We start from the raw sequence: 20,933 nt of genomic DNA on the forward strand, positions 1-20,933 counted from the left end.
TTTTAAACGAGTTCCACCTCACCATACCACACATGTGAGACTCTGATGCGCTGTGCTCTTTAATCCTTTCTAAATCCCTTCTCCACCGACTGAACCCTTCCGTTTTCCAGGTTTAGCGACTTGGCAGCTGAAACCAAACGTGGCATCAGATCTGGTTGGAGAATACTCTAGCCATGGATTTTTCTCATACCACTTCTTTTGAAACGATCTTCCCTCTTCATTCTTTGGATATGATGACAGTACTGGTTGGCAGGGTCCAATATTATCACACATTTGAATAAAGGCCTCATCATACTGTATGTGGAATTGCATGACATGGGCAGGATCAGTTGGGTGTGCAAGTCCAAGTAGGTTTGAGAATGTCCTCTCTATGGCTTCATTCTCCTCCTCTCTGGGCTCTTACTCACTCTAGTCTTTTTCTCCTGGCTTGTCTTTTCCTCTACATTCTCTCTAGGCTCTGCCTGTAACTCAGTTTTTGCCATCAGTACAGATGTAAGGTTCATAAGACATGTGGAAGTCTTTTAAAAGTAACCACAGAATAAGTATTAAGATTTGAAACTGTCAGTTGGAATGCTGTGTTTATTGAAGAAGAAGAAAAAATCCCCAACATTTTGAATGTCCTGAATGACTTCTAAACTTTCTGAGAGATTCAACTCTCTCTCAAACAGAGAGTTTTAGATTTGACCTTCAATTAATTAAAAAACTTAATACATGAATACATTTTTTAAAGGTGTTTTCTTTTTCAATTTTAAAGTTATTCCAGGCCCATTCTGACTGATTGGAACAGCCCTTTTAGCACTGACCAAGATCATTTTAAATCTGCCATTCACAAGTTGCTGAGCGTAGGATGAAGAAACTTTCCCGAATTTCATTTTTTTAACATATTTTGTGTAAGGTGTGTTGTCTAAATCTATTGTCACGTGTTTCTGATGTTTGTTCTTTTAAGTAGGATTGCACTTAACCTGTGTGTATTTAAATGTGCTGCAACCTGGTGCAACCAGATTAAATTTAGTCATTGTGAAAGTAAATTAAAGTAAAAATGATTTATATAGCACTTTTTGAGACACATCACAAAGTACTTTAAAACAAAAATCCTAAAACACGTTTTGAAAACCAAAGCTTCAAAGTTTAAAAAGCTGCTTTCTGAAAGAGTCCAGTAGCTCCAGAGTCTGAGGGCCACAGTTGCAAAACTTCTTCTGTGGCTGACATGATGCTTGCCTGATTCTGAGTCACTGGCTACAGTGAAGCTGCATACTTTTCTCCTCATGTTTACGAGTTATTTACACCAAATGTCAGTGGGAATTAAAAAATAGATACATGACACTTTGTTTTAACAAATAATGTAATTAATGATTTTTTTCTGCATTTTAATTTATGTTTTTACACAGGATCACCCCCACCTAAAAGTTCTTGGTGGTTAATGGGAGGGTATATTAGTCTTCATAATCACTAGCAAAAACAATGACGAATTACACATGCATGTGGGGGCCTGTATTGAACTAACCACTAACCTCCACCCCCACTCAAACTCCTTTTTCCTCAGTATCACAGCCACACCTCCACTATCACTTGACACTTTATGGGTTGTTTCTTTTTGCTCATATTTTAAAGTTCAGGGGAAGAACACAGAAATTCTAAGCGTTATTAAACTCATGCAACTGTTGCAATAAATGAAGCATGAAGCACATTAATGCTGGAAGATGTCTTGATTCTTAAAATGCATTGTTCTAATTAATGGTGATGAGAAAGGAGGCTCCAGGAGGAGCTGTAATGCTGCATCTTTCAACATCTGAAAGAGGCGTGGCCATAGCTAGAATATACGAAGCATGTAGGGAGGAGGACTCTTTGACCTTTTTTTTTTTGCGTATTTTGTTCCTGTTCTTGGTGGGACACGTAAGCTTCTTCTAAGGATTTGATGGTTTGATTTTTTTTTTAATGCCTCAATATTTTTGTTTTCTTTTTTCTTTTTATGTGATGAGAAAGAAATTATTTTACTTCTCATCACAGCTTTTCCTGCTTCCCAGACTGTCACAGTGCAAACATACAGAGAAAAATAACCAGAAGTACCTGGAGAGAAGCCACACAGAAACGTGAACATGCAAACTCCACACAGAACGGTCCCAAACTGGATTCACTCTGGACCTTCTCCCTGTAGACTGTGGTGACGGTGGTAATCATAAACAGGAATTGTTTATTTGATACATGAATGATACATAAATGTGAAACAATTTGATGGGTTTTACTCAATTTTATGTTACATTTTAAATTACATGAAATTAAAAATTACAATTACATCTTAATAGAATAAATAAATCAAGGGTAAATTTTTACTTAACGTTTTTGCAACTGTAACAACCGTTCTGTGTCTGTAACAGGGAAAATAAATTCATTAAATTCAGTTGTGATTCTCTTCAAAGCTCTGCATCGTTTTGTTTTGTTTTTTTTATTAATCACAAATACTTACACCAATTTAATCAAACCGCGGACTTCAGCTTCCGCCATTTAATTCTACTCTTTGCTTTTGCTCGCTCCATCCTGCTGTTGTCCAAAGTCATCACATACTCCACCATCTCATGTTGCCTAGCTACCTTCTCCCTGACACCACCTTGCAATCGCTTTCAGATTATACCCTCTGCATTAGATGTAGTCCACCTGTGTGCTGTTTTGCAGTAAGTGTGAAAAGGGAGCAGCTGTGCCTCTGTGTCTGCAGTTTGTCCTGATGAAGATCTGTGCAGTTATTAACTGTTCTGTGCACTGAAGAATAACCTGCAGCTGGATCTCAGTCATAACACGTCATGTGACGGATACAAAACTTTTGTTTTAGAATGAAATGTTGGGCTTTATAGATCAGAACCTTGTGGCCACAACTCATCTTCTCTTTAACCTGAAGTGACTGTAACACCTCTGCATCACAGGTCTGATTAGCTGCTATGATATTAACTGGCAGGAGGGGGTCAGTCTAAGAGAGACATGTGGCACTCAAAAACCCCTGAATTTAAATCTATGACAGACAGCAACAGTAAAGATGGTTGCAGAGGCTGAAATCCCATGTGTGAAAAAGGGTTTTTAAAGCCTTATTTTGGGGCAAAGTCAGCAAACGTTAAAAAATGCTTGATGTCAAATTTGACTGCTGATCCTGTACATGCAGTGTTTATGTCCTGGTGACCATTCAAATAAAAGACAGTGCAGATAATGCTTCATAAATATTTACCAATGCAGCATTTCATGATGGCTGCAGAGTGATCGGATCTGCTTCTAGAAGGAATCTCCTGTGTGACGCCAAACTGGATTAGCTTTAAAATCTTTTATTAAAGACAAACAAACTTTCCACTTCATCCTGAGCTCTACATTCAAACTGGTCCAGTGCAGCTGTACAGCTGTAAACACACACAGAATATGATTGAATAAATAATATAGAGAGGAGTGCAGGGATGTGTTTGGCAGCCAGCTGGACGTCACTGGGTAGACTGGTTAAGCTGTGGTGAAGGTGTGTGGCTCGGCTTCAGTGAGGAGTAGATGATGGCTGGCTCTGGTGGAAGATCTGAACACAAACACACAGATTACAGAAAGTTTAGATAAACATGAAAAAGGCCTGCATCAGCTCTGTTTATGACAGCAGAGATATTCACTGACTGATGTGAGCAGGAGCGGGTTAACACTTCTCTTCCTTGGAGCTGATAACACCTTCATATGACCACATTAGTCTCTCTACACTGCACAAAGACCAAAGGGCTGTAATGTTTTCAATGTGGTTTTCCCAGTGTCTGCTGCTGCAGGCTGAGATTTAAACTTTTTAAAATTTGATTTAGGGTTGGACCTTTGAAGAGGAGCAGCTGTACCTCTGTGTCTGCTGTTTGTCCTGATGGTGATGTCTCCATAAGTGATGTCAGCTGTTCTCTGCACTGCAGCTGAATCGCTCTCTGCAAAACAAGACAAAGTCATGTGAGAGATGCAGTACTTTGTGCTAGGGTGAGATAAAGATGGACTTTTCATGATTTAGAGCTGCAAACCTGAGGCACATTCTTCACAACGCATCCTCTGTTTAATAACCTGAAGCCACTTTAACACCTCTGCTCAGTTTAGCTCTCAAAACAGGAAACTTAATGACCACAGAGCTGCTCATGTGTTAAAACGATGCAACTGTTTACACCTCTTGTAAAAGAAACCTTTTTATAAATGATTTAAAATAAATGTTTTTACCTGACTGGCACAGCATCACCATAGAGCTGCCCTGTGCTCATGTGGTACACAGAAAACATAAAAGCTTCTGTTCACTGTGACAGTCAAATGGACAAACTAAGTTTTTTTTTAACTTTTTAACCTCTTTTTTTAAAGTTATCTGCAGTTAAAGGGATTATATTGCTGTTAACATCATCAATTAAAATCTTCAGTTCTGTCTCATGTCTTTTTGTTCATGCCACTGCCTCATTCATGCCTCCCTGTCATTCACACACATGTATTCTGTCTTGCTTCTGCTGACTTTCACTCGTGTTCTCTCCAGAGCACACCTCCACCTCTCCAGCCTGTCTTCTTCCTGCTCCGTGCTCTCACTATAAATCACAATCCCATCTGCAAACATCACATAGAGACTCCTGCCTGACCTCAGCCTGTCCGTGACATCACAAACAAGAAGGGGCTCAGAGCAGATCTCATACATGTCCTGCTCCACCCTCACATACTTATCTGCCAATATTGACCTGCTCATGCAGTACCACAGTTCCTCTCTTGGCGACCTATCACATGTTTTCTCTAGAGCCACAACAACACAGCCCAGCTCCGTCTAACCTCCTCTGTCTTCTCCATCAACACTGTGTCAAGAAAGCATCTGTGGAGCTCTTTCTCAGCGTGAAGCCGAACGGCTGCTTGTTGATCTACACCTCTACTGATCTCCCTCCTACACATCTCCACATGTATGTCATCTGGACTAACAGCATTTCCACTCCTTCATTTCCTCTGCACCTCCTGATTCACTAACCATCCACCCTCTTCGGTCTGCAATGTTCTATAGTTCCTCTCCTCAAAGTGCTACTTCCAAATCAAGCATGCTGATCAAAAAGAATGGGAAAATGCCACTGCCAGTGTTACAACAAAATAAACTCAATTTTAAAGAAGACTGGGGTTCTGCATGACAGTTGAGAAGTCATCTCTAAATAGAAATAAGTTCAATTTTCCCTCTTATATCATTTGTTTTTTAGTTTTTGTGTTTGGACACCTGCCTGAGCACCAAGAAAGGTGAGCACAGTGTTCTAAGCATGTGCAGTGGACTTTGTGCAAGCAACTTTGTAATCCAGCAGTATGATTACTCACACAGTATGCTAACATATGATATTTAGTATTAAGCAAAAGTATAGAAAGTATTTAAAATGATAAATGTTGTCCTGATGAAAAATCAGCACATGTTTAAAAATCTCAGCCATCGACGTCATGGAGCCTCTTGTGGAAAGAGCAGAGGACTTTTAAAGCATTTCTAACAGGAAACTCGTCGTACCTCTTTTTCGGTTTGACTCGTCTCGACCATCTGCTGAAGTTCTTCTCACTGATGAGGAGGTAGCAGCTGCTGCAGGATCTCTGTCTGCAAATACCACAGATTTCCCTCTGATAACACAATAATTATTGTTGCTGCTGGTTTGACAGCTGGAATATGAATATTTATAAGAATAATGGAAAGTGAATGAAACATTTTAGTCAGTAAAGCTGGAATAAAAAAAAACTAATTCTTTCTGAAAGCTGCGGTAAAAGGAAAAAAAAGCTTTTCTTTTTTTAGTCATAATACAGGAAACTGGACGCCAGCAGAGCAACTCACATCAAAACTGTTTGACCACAAAGTCTCATCATTGAGTACATCAAAGTACATCATTGCAATCAACACAGGAAACATAAACTAACTAAACTAACTATCCAAATGTAAAAGTATATTTACAAAAATCACAAAATTATTATCTTATGCATGAGGAGAAAATGATGCACAAATACAGCCTGTAGTTTATCTTTAATTTAACCCTCAGGTAGTAATGTGAAGGTCTGTGGCTCTTCCGTTGAATCATGTGTTTTTCTATGTATCTAAGGAACAATTCACCCCATAATCACACCTACATACGTTTGGTTTGCAGTGCTGCTTCTGCTTAGATTAGTATGACTAACACATTGATCTAATTCAATAAAATGAAACTAACTTTCAGTCACCTTTCAAGCCTTAAGCAGAGAAAACCAAATATGATTTTGAGGTGAACTGTGCCTTTACATGTTAAGTGAGGGCAGAATGTGTCTCTCACCTTCAGGTTTCCTCTGGACACATCGTCTCACCTGTACAACCAGTACAACCAGCAGCAGCACTCCAATTATGGAGGGAACAAGGGCCAGCACAGCGAGAGGAACAGAGGAGTGCTGAGGAGTAGAGGAAAATGAGGAGGAGAGGGAGGCAGTGGAGGCTGATGGAAGAGGAGAGGTGGAAGAACCTGGAATTAAAGAGAAAAGGGGATCTTTGTGGTCAGTTTGAATTACTTTGGAACTAAACTATGAATAGAAACAGAAGCCTCACCTGTGACAGTGATCCAGCTGGATGGAGACTCTCCATGACCGCTGATGTCACACTTGTAGAGGCCTTCATCAGACCTGGAAACATGCTGGATGGTCATGTGACCTGTAGGCTGCTTCCTGATGAGGGAGCCATCTTTATAGAAAGCAGCTGGGAGGTTGGAGGGAGTGGTCTTTGTTTTACAGAGCAGAGTGACGTCATCTCCCTCCATCACAGGGAGGACAGGACTCTGCAGGATCACTGATCCACCTCAACACAGAGACAAACTACAGCATTTCATCCATTTACACACAGCTTCATCAACACTAACTCCACACACTCAGCTTACCAGTGACTGTCAGGTTAACCATGTTACTGATGGGACCCTCTCTGGACTCACACCAGTAAACTCCACTGTCCCATGGGAGGATGGCACTGATGTTACAAGAAGAACCAGCTGGTTTTCCCCACTTGTCACACTCAGCTCTGGCTTCTTTGCTTGTGTTTCTCCTCAGAGTCCATCCAGCAGAGCTGTCGTCCTCCTCACAGCTCAGAGACACAAAGTCTCCTTTGAGGAATTGAAAGGTGCTGGGACTCACAGTCAGATGAGCTGTGGGAGAATTTATTGTATCTTGAACAAAAACCTTTTTAAAAAATTGTGTATTTGAGGTGAACTGAAGCTTATTCAACAGATAATGCGCACTCTGTGCATGTCATAAACTAAAGCTGGTTGGTAGATGTTGCTGCCTTGATGTAGCTCCTAAGTTCATCATCTGTTTAAAATATCACAAATTATCTCCACAGTAGTCTTTTTTTCTGATTGGCTGCCCTTCTGAAACAGATAGACAGTATGAACAGCAGCATGGACCTTCCTTTGGCTTGAACCTTCTGGTGGTGGTTCTCTACGTACACACACAAAATAAGGAACTGACTGTATTTTAGTGATGTTATCTTTAACTAGTCTAAACCACTGATTTTCACTCAAATATTAAACTGAACCACATTTTTTAAAGAATAATTGGAGTTTTACTGGATTTTTAATTTTTGTTGTTTTTAATTCTGAGCTTCCCCTTACACACACATCTGGGACTAATCTGTCTTTTATTGGTCAGAGAGGCTCTTTGGGTCTGCTTAATTGTTCTTTGTGTTATTCTGTCATAAACAGGTTCACTAACCTTGATTTGTTGTGTGGCAGAGCAATGACATTAGAACTGAAAAGAAAAGAAAGCACAAGATCATGCAGTGTATTTTAGTGAGTTTTTGCTTACAGGAGCAGTGACCACAAACTGAGTCTCAGACTGATGAACTCAAAACAATTCCTTTGAACAGGATGTGAAGATGCAGTTTAACACGTCTGTCAGTGCGCCCCAGGGTGGCTGTGGCTACAATGTAGCTTGCCATCAGTGTGAATGTGTGTGTGAACGGGTGGATGACTGGATGTGCTTTGGGGTCCTTAGGGACTAGTAAAGCGCTATACAAATACAGGCCATTTACCATTTTACCATTTAACACCGTGGTGGTTTACTCAGAATTTCAATGAATTTAAGGAAAGAAACCTCTGAACCTGTTAAAACCTCCTGCTAATGACAGAACCAGCTGAATTGAAACACCTCAAATAGTCGCTAGTATTTCTTTTTTCATTGTACTTAAAGTTTCATTTTCTTTTTAAGAGTTTTGTCACTCTTTCCCTCATGGTCATTAACTTCTATACTTAAGTAAATGCAAATATATCTGCTTTATCTCACTGCTGTTCCCATCCAGAATCCCTTCAATGCACATATTAAGATTTTTTTTTTTTTTTTAAAAAAAAGCATGAGGTACTTACGGAGCAGCCACAGAAGAGGTACTTTTCCCATCGTACCACACAGAGGTGTGAGATCTTTCTGTTTCCCCCCAGGCAGTTAAACCCGCCTCCTTCCTCTTAGCAGCACAATTTAGAGTCTGTGGTTTATTTGTAGCAGGTCAGAAAAACAAGGGGTTATAATCTTTTAGGTTATAAATGAGACGTGAATTGTGAAATTTAATAAAGCTACGAACAAGAAACAATGAAAAATATAGTAGGGTTGGTAACCTGATTATTTTTTAATCATAGAAAAGTGATGTTTAGGGTCCGTCTGTTATATTTAAATAATGATTAAATATTCTAAGGAGCTTGGAAAGAAAAGCGTCTGGACTTCTTTAAGTTACTTGAAGACGTTTCACCTCTCATCCGAGAAGCTTCTTCAGTTCTAAGGGTCCAATTGGTGGGGAGTCCCAGATTTAAACCCAGTGGGAGTTTCCCCCCAAAGAGGGACAAAAGGACCCCCTGATGATCTTCTACCTAATCACATGAGCCAAGGTGTGAAAACGGGTGTGGGTCCCAATCAGCCAGGGTTTCCGGTGAGCTCATTGTGAAACCTGGCCCCACCTTATCATGTGATTTCCTGAGATCAGATGGCCCAGGATGTGAGTGGGCGTTAAGGCGTCTGGGAAGGGATTTCAAATACAGATGTAGAGGTCTGGGCATTCCTCACTACACTGTACAGAGGAATGCCCAGACCTCTACATTGGAGAGACCAAACAGCCACTTCACAAGCGCATGGCACAACACAGAAGAGCCACCTCCACAGGACAAGACTCAGCAGTCCATCTGCATCTTAAGGATAAAGGACACTCTTTCGAGGATGCCAATGTTCACATTTTGGACAGAGAGGACAGATGGTTTGAAAGAGGAGTGAAAGAAGCCATCTATGTCCACTGTGAGCGACCATCTTTGAACAGAGGCGGGGGTTTACGACACCAACTCTCTGCCATCTATAATCCAGTTTTGATGAAACCCTGGCTGATTGTGACCCACATCCCTTTTCACACCTTGGCTCATTTGATTAGGTAGAGGATCATCAGGGGGTCCTTTGTCCCTCTTTGGGGGGAAACGCCCACTGAGTTTAAATCTGGGACTCTCCACCATTTGACCTTAGAACTGAAGAAGCTTCTCGGATGAGAGGCGAAACGTCTTCAAGCAACTTAAAGAAGTCCAGACGCTTTTCTTTGCAAGCTCCTTTGACTACGATGACCTGGATGACTGAGAACCTTCAGAGACAATGATTAAATAAGATTATTTAAACTAAGGGTCACACAAAGGCTCCTTCCAATTAAAATCACATTTTAATCTTAAAATGTTTCTTATGGAGGAAATCTCCTGTTTCTTTGGATTTCTGAGACACAAACACAAATAATCAGAGTTATAAAACACTTTTAAATTTCATTATTTTTTCTTTGTAACATTTATTTTTAGTTATACCCGTACTTTCTTGGGTATATGCCTCCCTTTTTAGTTCCATATCACAAATAAAATATAGTTTTAACCCCCTGAGAACGTTATTGTGTCAATAAAGTTTAATTGAAAAGAGTGAAATGAGTGAGCATACGCATGTCCGATCTATGCTCCAGTCCATTAGGTGGCGGTAATCCACCTCTAAGCTGCCAAAAGCAGAAGAGTCTGCATTTCATTCATACAGCTGGCGACTGGACTGGAGTCCTGGAGGAGTCTGATGCTGTCGGTCTTGGCTCACAGCTTCTTGTTTTTATTTTTTTTTCCGCTGAAGATGAGCTTTGAGGGTTTTTTCTCTGTGGAGTTTCTATTCTGGCGACTTGAGAGGAAGAGCTGAGCTGCTGCTCGAGGGAAATCCCGAAAACATGACCTGAAAGGAGCGGATCCCCCAAAGAAAGTGACTTGATGAGTGTAACTTAGTTTAATGCTTCAGACACGGGCTACTTTCAGCTGCTTCCAAAGTCAAAATTTCCTTTTTTTACGTGCACCTGTATGCAGCACCACATCATGGCAGCAGCATGTTGCGTGTTTGTTATTTCGCTCTGTTTCCAGTTTAAAACAGCTGTAGCTTTTCTACTGTGAGCCAACGCGTTGTTCACTGTAGGTAAAGCCTGCTGTAACGACTGATGATCAGGACTGTCAGAGAGTCTATTCAGAGTGGGAGGTTCTGTTTATGTGGTGTGTTCAAGAGTTTCGGGTTAACACGAATCTGGGAGAGTCGCCGTTACATCCGTTATTTGTTGTCTTGTTGACTGAAATCGCAGACAGAGTTCCAGTGGCCAAAATGTCTGCAGGAACTTCCCGGTGTCAGAACATCTGAAACATGTTTTAAGTTTGGTTCTCATTTTGTTTGACCCTCACAGCTCGGATTGTGACCGAAGTCCATTCCTCCTGTCTGATCTTCGCGTAATTCGGACTGTGGGGCAGCGAGTAACCTTGATGTTTGCAGTTTCCGAGCTGTAGCGCTCAGCTGCAAAAACGACAGCGCCGATCAAGCAGCGCATGTAATGGCTCATAATCTGTCACGTGTCGAACACGTCACCCACCCCCACCCAAAAAAGGAAAACAAAAACACTTATTCGTTGCCAAAATAAACATCAGCTGTTCAGCTTTTCCTCACAAATGTTGTCCGCTGCGGTTTTCCTGTGTTTGCTGGTCATCCTGGTTTCCGGATTAAAAGGTGAGTCACGGTTCTTGGAGACAGGAAGAGGAAAAAAATGTAAACATTAGCGTCATCGTGTGTTTACAAGTTAAAACGAACTGCTGGTGTGTTTTGGTCTAAACGGGAAACTTTTCAGCGAGTTATTAGAGGAAGTAAGTCCGTTGTGAAAACGGGAAGCTAAACAGTTACCCCCCTGTCTTTGCAGCGGCCTAGAGGACATGTGACGCAGATGTCGTAGTTACAGTTTCATTTGGGAGTGTTGCACAACATAGGGTTATTTTGCGCTATTTAACATGACCACACGTACAACCCAGTCAGACAATCATCGGGTTTTTGGTTGGGGGTGGTACTGCTCTGGCATCGATGCTTTAGCTTATCTTATCTATCTCTAGTTTTATTTAACAATAGAGGGTTAGTCTGTTCTGGTAAACACCTGCGCTCTGACATCTGCCAGGCACATTGTGGACCCTGCTCCGTGTGGGGTGCTTTCCTGAATAAGTCGGAATTGGGGTGATTTCTATTTTTACAGTGGGGGGAAAAAAGCTGTACATGAGCTGTGACTATCATTGTTTCACAATGTTTTATAACAACTGGAGTAAAATTCAGAGTTTAACAGACAAAAACAAATTCTGTCCCATGTTCTTTGATGTACTCTGTGGACATTCAAACAACATGCTGGCACAAGTCGCAAAAATTTTGAGGCTTGCAGAGGAGCAGGTGATCATTACATTAATACTAAAACACACTGATGCTCTTTTAGATTTCTTCATTTCAGTACTCCCTGCAGTCCAAACGGTTCCTGTCAGAACTCTCTGGATGGGCTCGTCTTCTGGAAGAGCAAACTATAGAGAGGAAGTCCAACCAGTTCTTCAGCATAGCATGTCTGACAGATGTGCACTCTTAAACATGACTAATTTTGTTGTCTTTTATCTTTGTGTTTCTATCACACAGAGCTCATTGTGAATCCTGGACAAGATGCCCCTCTTCAGTGTCAGGGTCCCAGAGATGCAGAGATCACCCTGTTGGAGTGGAACAGAGCTGACCTCAAATCAGATGATTATGTCTTCTTGTACAGAAACCAGCGCCCATATGAAAACTACCAACATGAGTCCTTCAAAGGCCGAGTGAACCTGATGGATCCGTCCATGAAGGATGGAAATGTTTCAGTGACGCTGAGGAACGTCAAGCTCACCGATACAGGAACATACAAGTGTCAGATTACAACCAAGGAAACAGAAAGTGTCACCCATGAGTGCTCCATCAGCCTCAAAGTCACAACCTCAGGTAAGTTTGTAGAGGTGGAACTTGGTGTTTATAAGTCTTCTCACTGTGGGATGTCTGAGCATCAAAGGTTCTTTCATTCAGGGCAAAGTCCGTTGGTTTGTTTGTCTTTAGGCTCATGTTTGTCTCTGTTACCAAAAACAAATGTATGAGATGAAAAGTGGCGTCAGTCATCAATTAATGCCGATGCAGGAGTCTGAGAGAGAAACTAGAAATGATAACCTCTGCAGTGAGTGCGCTCTAACCCTAATTAATTCTTTATTTCACTTCTTCTTCTGCTGGATGTGTTTATGGGTGAAAATGGTGTGAAAAGCTGAGATTCTAGTTCTTAACCAAATGCCTGCACATAATGTCATTACTGCTTTTCTGACATCCGGGTGACTGCTGAAAGGTGTGACATCACTTCTGCTGAAAACAGGAATGGTTTTCCTGGTAGCTCAGTTCTCACACCTGTTTCTGCTCTGCTGGTTTTACAGATAAACACACCAAGGAGTCCCAGGCTGAGTCCAAGGATGGAGGAGAGAGGGATACGTGTCTGTCTGTCATCATCCCTGTCCTGTCAGTTTTTGCTTATTACTGATATTATGTAATTGCCCGCAGAACCTGAAAAATGTGTCCGATCTCTTTACTGACAGTGAGTTCTGCTCTTCAACAAAGACGAATCTTTCAATAGGATCTGATTCTGTTAGAGCTTCATGCAGCGCATTGACAACCTCACCAATCATTACAGTTAAATCAGTCAATGTTAGATCAGTGCTGTCCCATTGTGGCTGTAAAAGGCTTTGAGTTTAACCCTGGGTTTTATGTACTTGTAGCTTTATTGTTTGAAGCCTACAGCAGAGCTTGGCTTTTCTCTGGGAACAGGCAGCAGGTGGAGGAGCAGCTGGTATGCTGGTTGAGTCTTTCCAAAAGAAAAAATCAATCTATCCTTTTTCTTTAGCTTATCTGGAGTGGGTTATGGGAGCCCCAGCCTGAGCAGAGAAGGCTAGACCTCCTTCTCACCAGCCACTTCCTCCATGTTGTCCTGGAGCCTCCTCTCAGTGGAAAAAATGAAACGAGTAGGTGTTGTTTTTGTTTGGGTGGGGGGGCTGTTTTGAGAAAGACCAACAGAATCAGCATTAACATGTAATATAAGCTATATATCCCAGCGCATGTGGGCAGAGGTGGAGGCATGCAGTGCATCTATTGTAGCAAGGCTTGGAACATGTTAAATCCAAAGTATACTACTGAATAAGCTCCTTATTACCTTCTTTAAGCACTTTGTTTTGCACTTTAAAAAAATATTTGTTTTTTAACCAACTGCAGGCACTTTCCTCCTTTTTGCTGAGACCGTATCAGTGGTTTCCATTCAGATGACCTCACATTTAAGATCACTGGCTCAGGCATCCCTGGACTGTTTTCAGCACAGCTGCAGTTTTAAGATCTCAGCAGACATCCTATTATGTCCTCTTGTACTTGTGTCTCTGTGATCAATCGTCTTAAATGAGTCAGAACTGGGACCTTTCAAATCATTTTCACTTTTGGGAAGTGGACAACGTCACGGGGAGGCTAGTGTGGTGAATAGGGTGGTGATCAAAGATTTCACTCAGACTTTAATGTACAGAGAGGGTCAGACACCTCCTACAATTTGTGTTTAAGACTGACTTGAATTTCATTCCTGAGCAGTTTTCTGATGAAGACATTCAAAGACTGGTGGCAGGTCTAAAAACAGCAGCTGCACCTAAAACAGTCCAGAGGTTTCTGATTTTTTATTAATCTGTTCTTTGGTTTATAAAGAATGTACTTTTATTATATATGTGTATTAAAGTTATCTGTTAGTCAGTGTTAGGGGACCATGATCAGCCGTTACCATTGTTTATCGTGCTTCAGTTTGTTTAATGCGCAGCATATAATCCTGACAAATATACAACACATTGACTCATCACTGAGTGATGAGTCAAATACATTTTAAATAAGCAATTCATATAATGGAAATCTATCAGTGCAATGATTGGATAAAATCTGTTAAAGAAACTGAGCAGGAGTTTACTCCACATCAGGAGGAAACAAGACTCTGTGTGTTTGTACATGTCAGATGGATGACATACATAAGCTATAAAGTGTTGTGATTACGTCATTATTAAAATTCGCAGTGTTCCTTGTTTTCTTTGTTTTATATTAACCGTTTGTGTGAATGTTCTGACTACACACATCTGACTTCATCTAGAAGGCTGAAGGATGTGTATGGTGGTTTTCATGTGAGGCCTTTTATTTTGTCTCTGAAGTAGTAAGTGGGGGCAGGCCCCATGATTGGAAGGTCGGGGGTTCGAATCCTCTGAACGGCTACCCTGAGGTACCCTGAGCAAGGTACCGTCCCTACACACTGCTCCCTGGGCGCCAATGGCTGCCCACTGCTTCCCACTGTCTGGTTAATATCTTTTTAAAATAATGTTAAATCTTATTTTGGGTCAAAGGCAGAAAACATTTAAAACACGTCATGTCAGATTTGACTGCTGATTCTATACGTGCATATTTTATGCCCTGGTGACCATTAACATTAAAGGAGGTGTAGATGATGCTTCACAAATAACGACCAGTGTTTCCTGATGGCTGCAGAGCATGGAGATATGCTGTCGTCCTGCAGCTGTGGTGCCAGAGATGAGTCCATCCTGTGGAGATGAAAGCTTAGTTTAACTTTGTCGTGTTGCAAATCACATCAAGTTTCACCTGGATGAGAAAACCGTCTTGGAGTCATAACTGGTTATGGTGATCTTGGACTAGTTATTTTTCCTCCCACCTCCTTAGATCACCATGACCTGCATGACTGAAAACCTACAGAGACTTGGTTATTGTTTTTATTGATGTTTTTGACTCACTGTCAGTGGATCATGAGTTCTGTTTAAAGGATCAAGGGTCAACACTCCCTCCTCACATCCAGCTGTGGCCCTGCCACCCTCAGAGCTCTGTGCAGACCCCAATTTAAAAATAAATTGTCCCTAAATGTCTGTTTTCATCCGTCCTTTTAACAGGAGCTGTTTTAAAATTTTCTTCCTTTTAGCTCAAAGTGGTAAATCTGTACCTAAGATGCATGCAGCTCTTGGACACTTTGTGTCAACAACTAGAAGCCTTTGGTGAAACTTACAGACTAGCCGGTCCTTACTTTCACAGGAAGTCGGAGCTGATCATGTTTTTTTTTTTTCTCTGTAATTTTCCAGGATCACATCGGAACCCACAAAAGTCTCTGTGTGGCTAAAACAAAATAAGACTGTTTGTATCACAGTAAACTAGACATATAGACACTATTACTGACCATTACTGACAAAATGATTCGAAAACTGTGGAGATCGGTTTCTGTTTTACATGCTTTCCGTGTCTGTTTATCTCTCCATCAGAAAATGTTTCACTCATCTCCACAGTTTTTAAGTCTCGAGCAGCAGAACAGCTGCACGCCTTGAACATCTGTTTTCTCCCCCTGAGACTTAAAATATGAGCAAAGAAATAGGCCGTGAAAGGAGGACTGATGGTGGAGTGGCTGTGATCATCAAGTGTTTTTGAGGAGAAAGAAGATGTGCTGCCACCTGCTGGCTGTAGTTTGTAACTGAAATTGTGATAAAACGATGACATAGATCATTTCTTTAGGTTTAACTTTGATTTGATATATAATGCCCCCCCCCCCCCCCCCCCCCCCCACCCTTCTGTTATATTTTGAAGATTAGTCTCCTGTTGTGTTTCTGTTTACTGCATTTACTATTTCATTCCTCACCCAAAACCACTGTGAGCCTTTCATGCTGAAGGATGTCTTGATTCTTAAAATGCATCGTGAGGATTGCGAAGCTCCAGGAGGAGCTGTAATTTTGTTTATATTGTTTAAAGGTCTTGTAATTACTGAGAATATTTTATTATATGAATATATTATGATCTAAATATTTAAATCATATATGAATGTATTGTTTGTAGCATATATGCATGAAGATCACTGGACTGTAATAATTTATAATGTACATGTGAAGCTGAATTGGTTTGTGTCTGCAACAGTGTGTAACTTGAGTGATGCAACAGTAAATATAAATATTACTTTGTCTTTTGTAATTATTTATAATGTGTATATCCTTTATTTCTCCCTCTTCTTAAAGTATGTCTTCAATGCAGCCATTGTCTACTAATATGTGTAAGATTGTGACTGCAGCTGGTTTCAAAGACTTCTTCTTCTTTGTCTTCATCAGGTTAGGAAACAATCTTACTTGTTGAATCTGAGCTGTGGTGAAGGTGTGTCAGTCAGCTTCAGTGAGGAGTAGATGACTGTTGTCTCTAATGAAACGTCTGAACACAAACACATAATAAAGAAGTTTAGCTGTCAGGACGTAAACATGGGAAGAGTAGTGCAACGGCTCTGTTTATCACAGAGAAGACACAGAGGAGCAACTGGTTAGTCTACTGTCCTACCTTCACTATGACAGGTTGAGGAGCTCGCTCATTCAAGAGGGAGTCGGAGTGTATAGGCTCAAATTGTGGGAATAATATTTTGGACTTGCGTATTTGAGCCCATAGGAGTAGACCACTGCTCCTCCACATTAAAAGGAGACAGTTATGGTGGCTCTGGCATCTGACTAGGATGTCTCCTAGATTATGTTTTTCTCTGCATGCTTGGGAATGACTCTGTTTCCCCAGATGAGCTAGAAGAGTTGATCAGGGTGACTCTGGACTTCTCTGCTCACACTGCTGCCACCAAAACCTGAATTCAAACAAGTGTAAGAACATGGATGGATGGATATTTGAAGAATAACCTGCAGCTGGATCACTCTCAGTCATACCAAGTCATGTGACTGATACAAAACGTTTGTTTTAGGATAAAATGTTGGGCTTTATAGATTAGAGCTGCAAACATTACGCCACAGCTCATCCACTCTTTAACCTGAAGTGACTGTAAGACCTATTGCTATATTAACTGGCAGGAGGGGGTCAGTCTAAGAGAGACATGTGGCACTCAAAAACCCCTGAATTCAAATCTATGGCAGACAGCAACAGTAAAGATGGTTGCAGAGGCTGAAATCCCATGTGTGAAAAAGGGTTTTTAAAACTTACTTTGGGGCAAAGTCAGCAAACGTTAAAAAATGCTTGATGTCAGATTTGACTGCTGATCCTGTACATGCAGTGTTTATGTCCTGGTGACCATTCAAATAAAAGACAGTGCAGATAATGCTTCATAAAGATTTACCAGTGCAGCATTTCATGATGGCTGCAGAGTGATCGGATCTGCTTCTAGAAGGAATCTCCTGTGTGACGCCAAACTGGATTAGCTTTAAATAACTCATCCTTTTTATTTATATGTTCCAGCTCTTCAATCCTCTCCATCATTGACTGTTTCACTATGTTTGTGAGATTTATTTTTCATAAGTCAATGTTAATTTATTCATTTATTGAGCATTTAGATTTTTGTTTATAATCTTTAAGGGCTTGTAATTAATGAGAAAATGTTATTATATGAATATATTATTATCTAAATATTTAAATACTTACATGAATGGGTTATTTGGGCCACATATGCATGAAGATCACTGGACTGTAATAATTTATAATGTTTAAGTGAAGCTGAAATTGCTTTGTGCCTGTAACAGTGCATAACATGAGTGATGCAACAGCAAATATAAATATTACTTTGCCTTTTGTAATTATTTAAAATGTGTCTCTCATGCATGTGACAGAGCTGCAGGCATCAGAATGAATGACAAAAACTTTAACATTGTTTATTCAATTATATGTCACATTTAACATTACAAAAAAGAACAAGTAAACGATGAGTAAACTTTCACTTAACTGTAACAGCCATTCTGTGTCTGTATCAGGGAAACATTAAATTCAGTGGTGGTTCCCTTCAAGGTGTGTATGTTTTTTTTTATTTATCACAAAATTTTACACCAAATTTACATCAAACCTTCAGCTTCCACCATTTAACCCTTGCCTTTGCTCTCACTCACTTCCTCCAATTGTTGCCTAGCTACTTCCCCCTGACACCACCTTGCAATCTCTTTCAGATTATACCCTCAGCATAAAATATTAAAATATAAAATAAAATGCAGCCATTGCCATTTCTCTATTAATATGTGTAAGACTGCGACTGCAGCTGGTTTCAAAGACGTCTTCTTCTTCTTTGTCTTCTTCAAGTGAGGAAACAATCTTACTTTCTGAATCTGAGCTGTGGTGAAGGTGTGTGGGTCAGCTTCAGTGAGGAGTAGATGACTGTTGTCTCTAATGAAACATCTGAAACAAACACAGAATAAAGAAGTTTAGCTGTCAGGATGTAAACATGAGAAAAGAACTGCAAACATTCAAACATGAGGCCACAGCACATTAACTTAGAGCGACTTTTACACCTCTGCTGAGTTTAGTTCTCAAAACAGGAAACGTAGTGACCACAGAGCTGCTCATGTTACCGTTTACCAAAGGTTAATTGTTGTCTTCGTGCGGTACACAGAAAACATGAACGTTTCGGCTCACTAACAGCCAAACTTCAGGAGTTTGCAGTTAAAATGATCAGAGTGCTGTTAACACTCTCTTCACCCTGTTCCCTACTCTCACTACAGATCACCATGTCATCTGCAACATTATAATCCACAGAGACTGCTGCCTGAGCTCATTTGTCAACCTGTCCCATCACCACTGCACTGCACCACAGTTCCTCTCTCAGGACTATCATCTGTTTTCTCCAGATACACAAAGACACAGTGAAGCTGCTGCTGAAGTTCTCTGCACTTGGTTGCACTTCTCCATCAACACTCTTAAACATCACATCTGAAGAGCTCTTTGTCTGCAAGAAGCCACACTGCTGCTCACTGATCGTCACTTCTCTTTGTAACCTTGCTTCAGTGACTCTTTGCCTTAGCTTCATGGTAAAACTTATCAGTGGAAACAGCAGAGGAGCTTTAAGAAATTTAGAGATTTTCTAACAGGAAACTTGTCGTACCTCTTCTCCTGATTGATCCGTCTCGGCCGTCTGCTGATGTTCTTCTCACTGATGAGGAGGTGGCAGCTGCTGCAGGATCTCTGTCTGCAAAATCAAATGTAAATGTTTCCTAAATATAACAGAACTGTTACTGTTTCATGATTTGTGTTATTAATCTTTCTAAGAATATCCATGTATGATTTTCTATCAACATAAATGAAATAAAGATTGTGAGTCATAAAACAGAAAGCTTCTGTTCACATCAACATTATTTGACCACAAAGTCGTGTGTGTCATGTGACTGTTTTTAAAGGAACAGTTTAATAATCACACCTACATGTGTTTGGTCTGTAGTGCTGTTTGTCCGCTTAGATTAATGTGAACTGGTCACAGTTGAAGATATCTGATTCATTTTTCAGGTGAACTGTCCCTTTAAGTCTTCAATATGTTCACATTAAGTTTGAGCAGAATGTGTGTCTCACCTTCAGGTTTCCTTTGGACATGTCTTTTCACCAGTACAACCAGTACAAGCAGTAGCAGCCCAAATATGAAGGGAACAGAAATCAGCACAGAGAGAGGAGAAGAGGACTGGTGAGGAGGAGGAGGAGGAGAAAGAGGAGGAGGAGGAGGAGGAGGAGAGGAAAATGACAGGGAGAGGGAGGCAGTGGAAGCTGATGGAGGAGGAGAGGTAGAAGAACCTGAAACTAAAGAGAAACACAAGTCGATGTGGTCAGTTTGAGTCTCTTTGGGTCTGAAATCTGCAAAAGAAACAGAAGCCTCACCTGTGACAGTGATCCAGCTGGATGGAGACTCTCCATGAGCGCTGATGTCACACTTGTAGAGGCCTTCATCAGACCTGGAAACATGCTGGATGGTCATGTGACCTGTAGGCTGCTTCCTGATGAGGGAGCCATCTTTATAGAAAGCAGCTGTGAGGTTGGAGGGAGTGGTCTTTGTTTTACAGAGCAGAGTGACGTCATCTCCCTCCATCACAGGGAGGACAGGACTCTGCAGGATCACTGATCCACCTCAACACAGAGACAAACTACAGCATTTCATCCATTTACACACAGCTTCATCAACACTAACTCCACACACTCAGCTTACCAGTGACTGTCAGGTTAACCATGTTACTGATGGGACCCTCTCTGGACTCACACCAGTAAACTCCACTGTCGCATGGGAGGATGGCACTGATGTTACAAGAAGAACCAGCTGGTTTTCCCCACTTGTCACACTCAGCTCTGGCTTCTTTGCTTGTGTTTCTCCTCAGAGTCCATCCAGCAGAGCTGTCGTCCTCCTCACAGCTCAGAGACACAAAGTCTCCTTTGAAGAACTGAGAGCTGCTGGGACTCACAGTCAGATGAGCTGTGGGAGAATTTATTGTATCTTGAACAAAAAACTTTTTTAAAAATTGTGTATTTGAGGTGAACTGAAGCTTATTCAACAGATAATGCGCACTCTGTGCATGTCATAAACTAAAGCTGGTTGGTAGATGTTGCTGCCTTGATGTAGCTCCTAAGTTCATCATCTGTTTAAAAGATCACAAATTATCTCCACAGTACTCTTTTTTTCTGATTGGCTGCATGTCCGGGAGAGACGGTATGAACAGCAGCATGGACCTTCCTTTGGCTTGAACCTTCTGGTGGTGGTTCTCTACGTACACACACAAAATAAGGAACTGACTGTGTTTTAGTGATGTTATCTTTAACTAGTCTAAACCACTGATTTTCACTCAAATATTAAA

General features: G+C 40.9%; 2 protein-coding genes and 1 long non-coding RNA gene across 4 annotated transcripts; 1 reads left to right on the forward strand and 2 right to left on the reverse strand.

The window, feature by feature from the left end:
• Window positions 1-3,329: 3,329 nt before the first annotated feature.
• Window positions 3,330-8,692, reverse strand: LOC101479406 (low affinity immunoglobulin gamma Fc region receptor III-like). Of its 2 annotated transcripts, XM_076881013.1 has the most exons (8): window positions 8,340-8,692; window positions 7,690-7,725; window positions 6,864-7,124; window positions 6,539-6,784; window positions 6,273-6,455; window positions 5,489-5,572; window positions 3,840-3,920; window positions 3,330-3,541 (listed from the first exon to the last, which is right to left on the reverse strand). In XM_076881013.1, exons 1-8 carry the CDS (start codon window positions 8,368-8,370, stop codon window positions 3,456-3,458), a joined length of 1,008 nt encoding a protein of 335 aa, XP_076737128.1. In that variant the 5' UTR covers window positions 8,371-8,692; the 3' UTR covers window positions 3,330-3,455. The 2 variants fall into 2 exon arrangements, with proteins under 2 accessions (XP_076737128.1, XP_076737129.1); XM_076881014.1 differs by lacking the exon at window positions 7,690-7,725.
• Window positions 8,693-9,998: 1,306 nt separating this feature from the next.
• On the forward strand, window positions 9,999-14,408 carry LOC101479122 (V-set domain containing T-cell activation inhibitor 1). Its single transcript, XM_004570590.6, has 3 exons — window positions 9,999-11,004; window positions 11,938-12,270; window positions 12,744-14,408. Exons 1-3 carry the CDS (start codon window positions 10,947-10,949, stop codon window positions 12,845-12,847), a joined length of 495 nt encoding a protein of 164 aa, XP_004570647.3. The 5' UTR covers window positions 9,999-10,946; the 3' UTR covers window positions 12,848-14,408.
• Window positions 14,409-18,010: 3,602 nt separating this feature from the next.
• LOC106675594 (uncharacterized) lies at window positions 18,011-19,882 on the reverse strand. Its single transcript, XR_001341997.3, has 3 exons — window positions 19,669-19,882; window positions 19,208-19,291; window positions 18,011-18,504 (listed from the first exon to the last, which is right to left on the reverse strand). It is a non-coding gene; the product is annotated as an uncharacterized LOC106675594 (long non-coding RNA).
• Window positions 19,883-20,933: the final 1,051 nt, after the last annotated feature.

The sequence above is a fragment of the Maylandia zebra genome, unplaced genomic scaffold (genome assembly GCF_041146795.1).
Source record: "Maylandia zebra isolate NMK-2024a unplaced genomic scaffold, Mzebra_GT3a scaffold02, whole genome shotgun sequence".
Taxonomy (NCBI): Eukaryota; Metazoa; Chordata; class Actinopteri; order Cichliformes; family Cichlidae; genus Maylandia; species Maylandia zebra.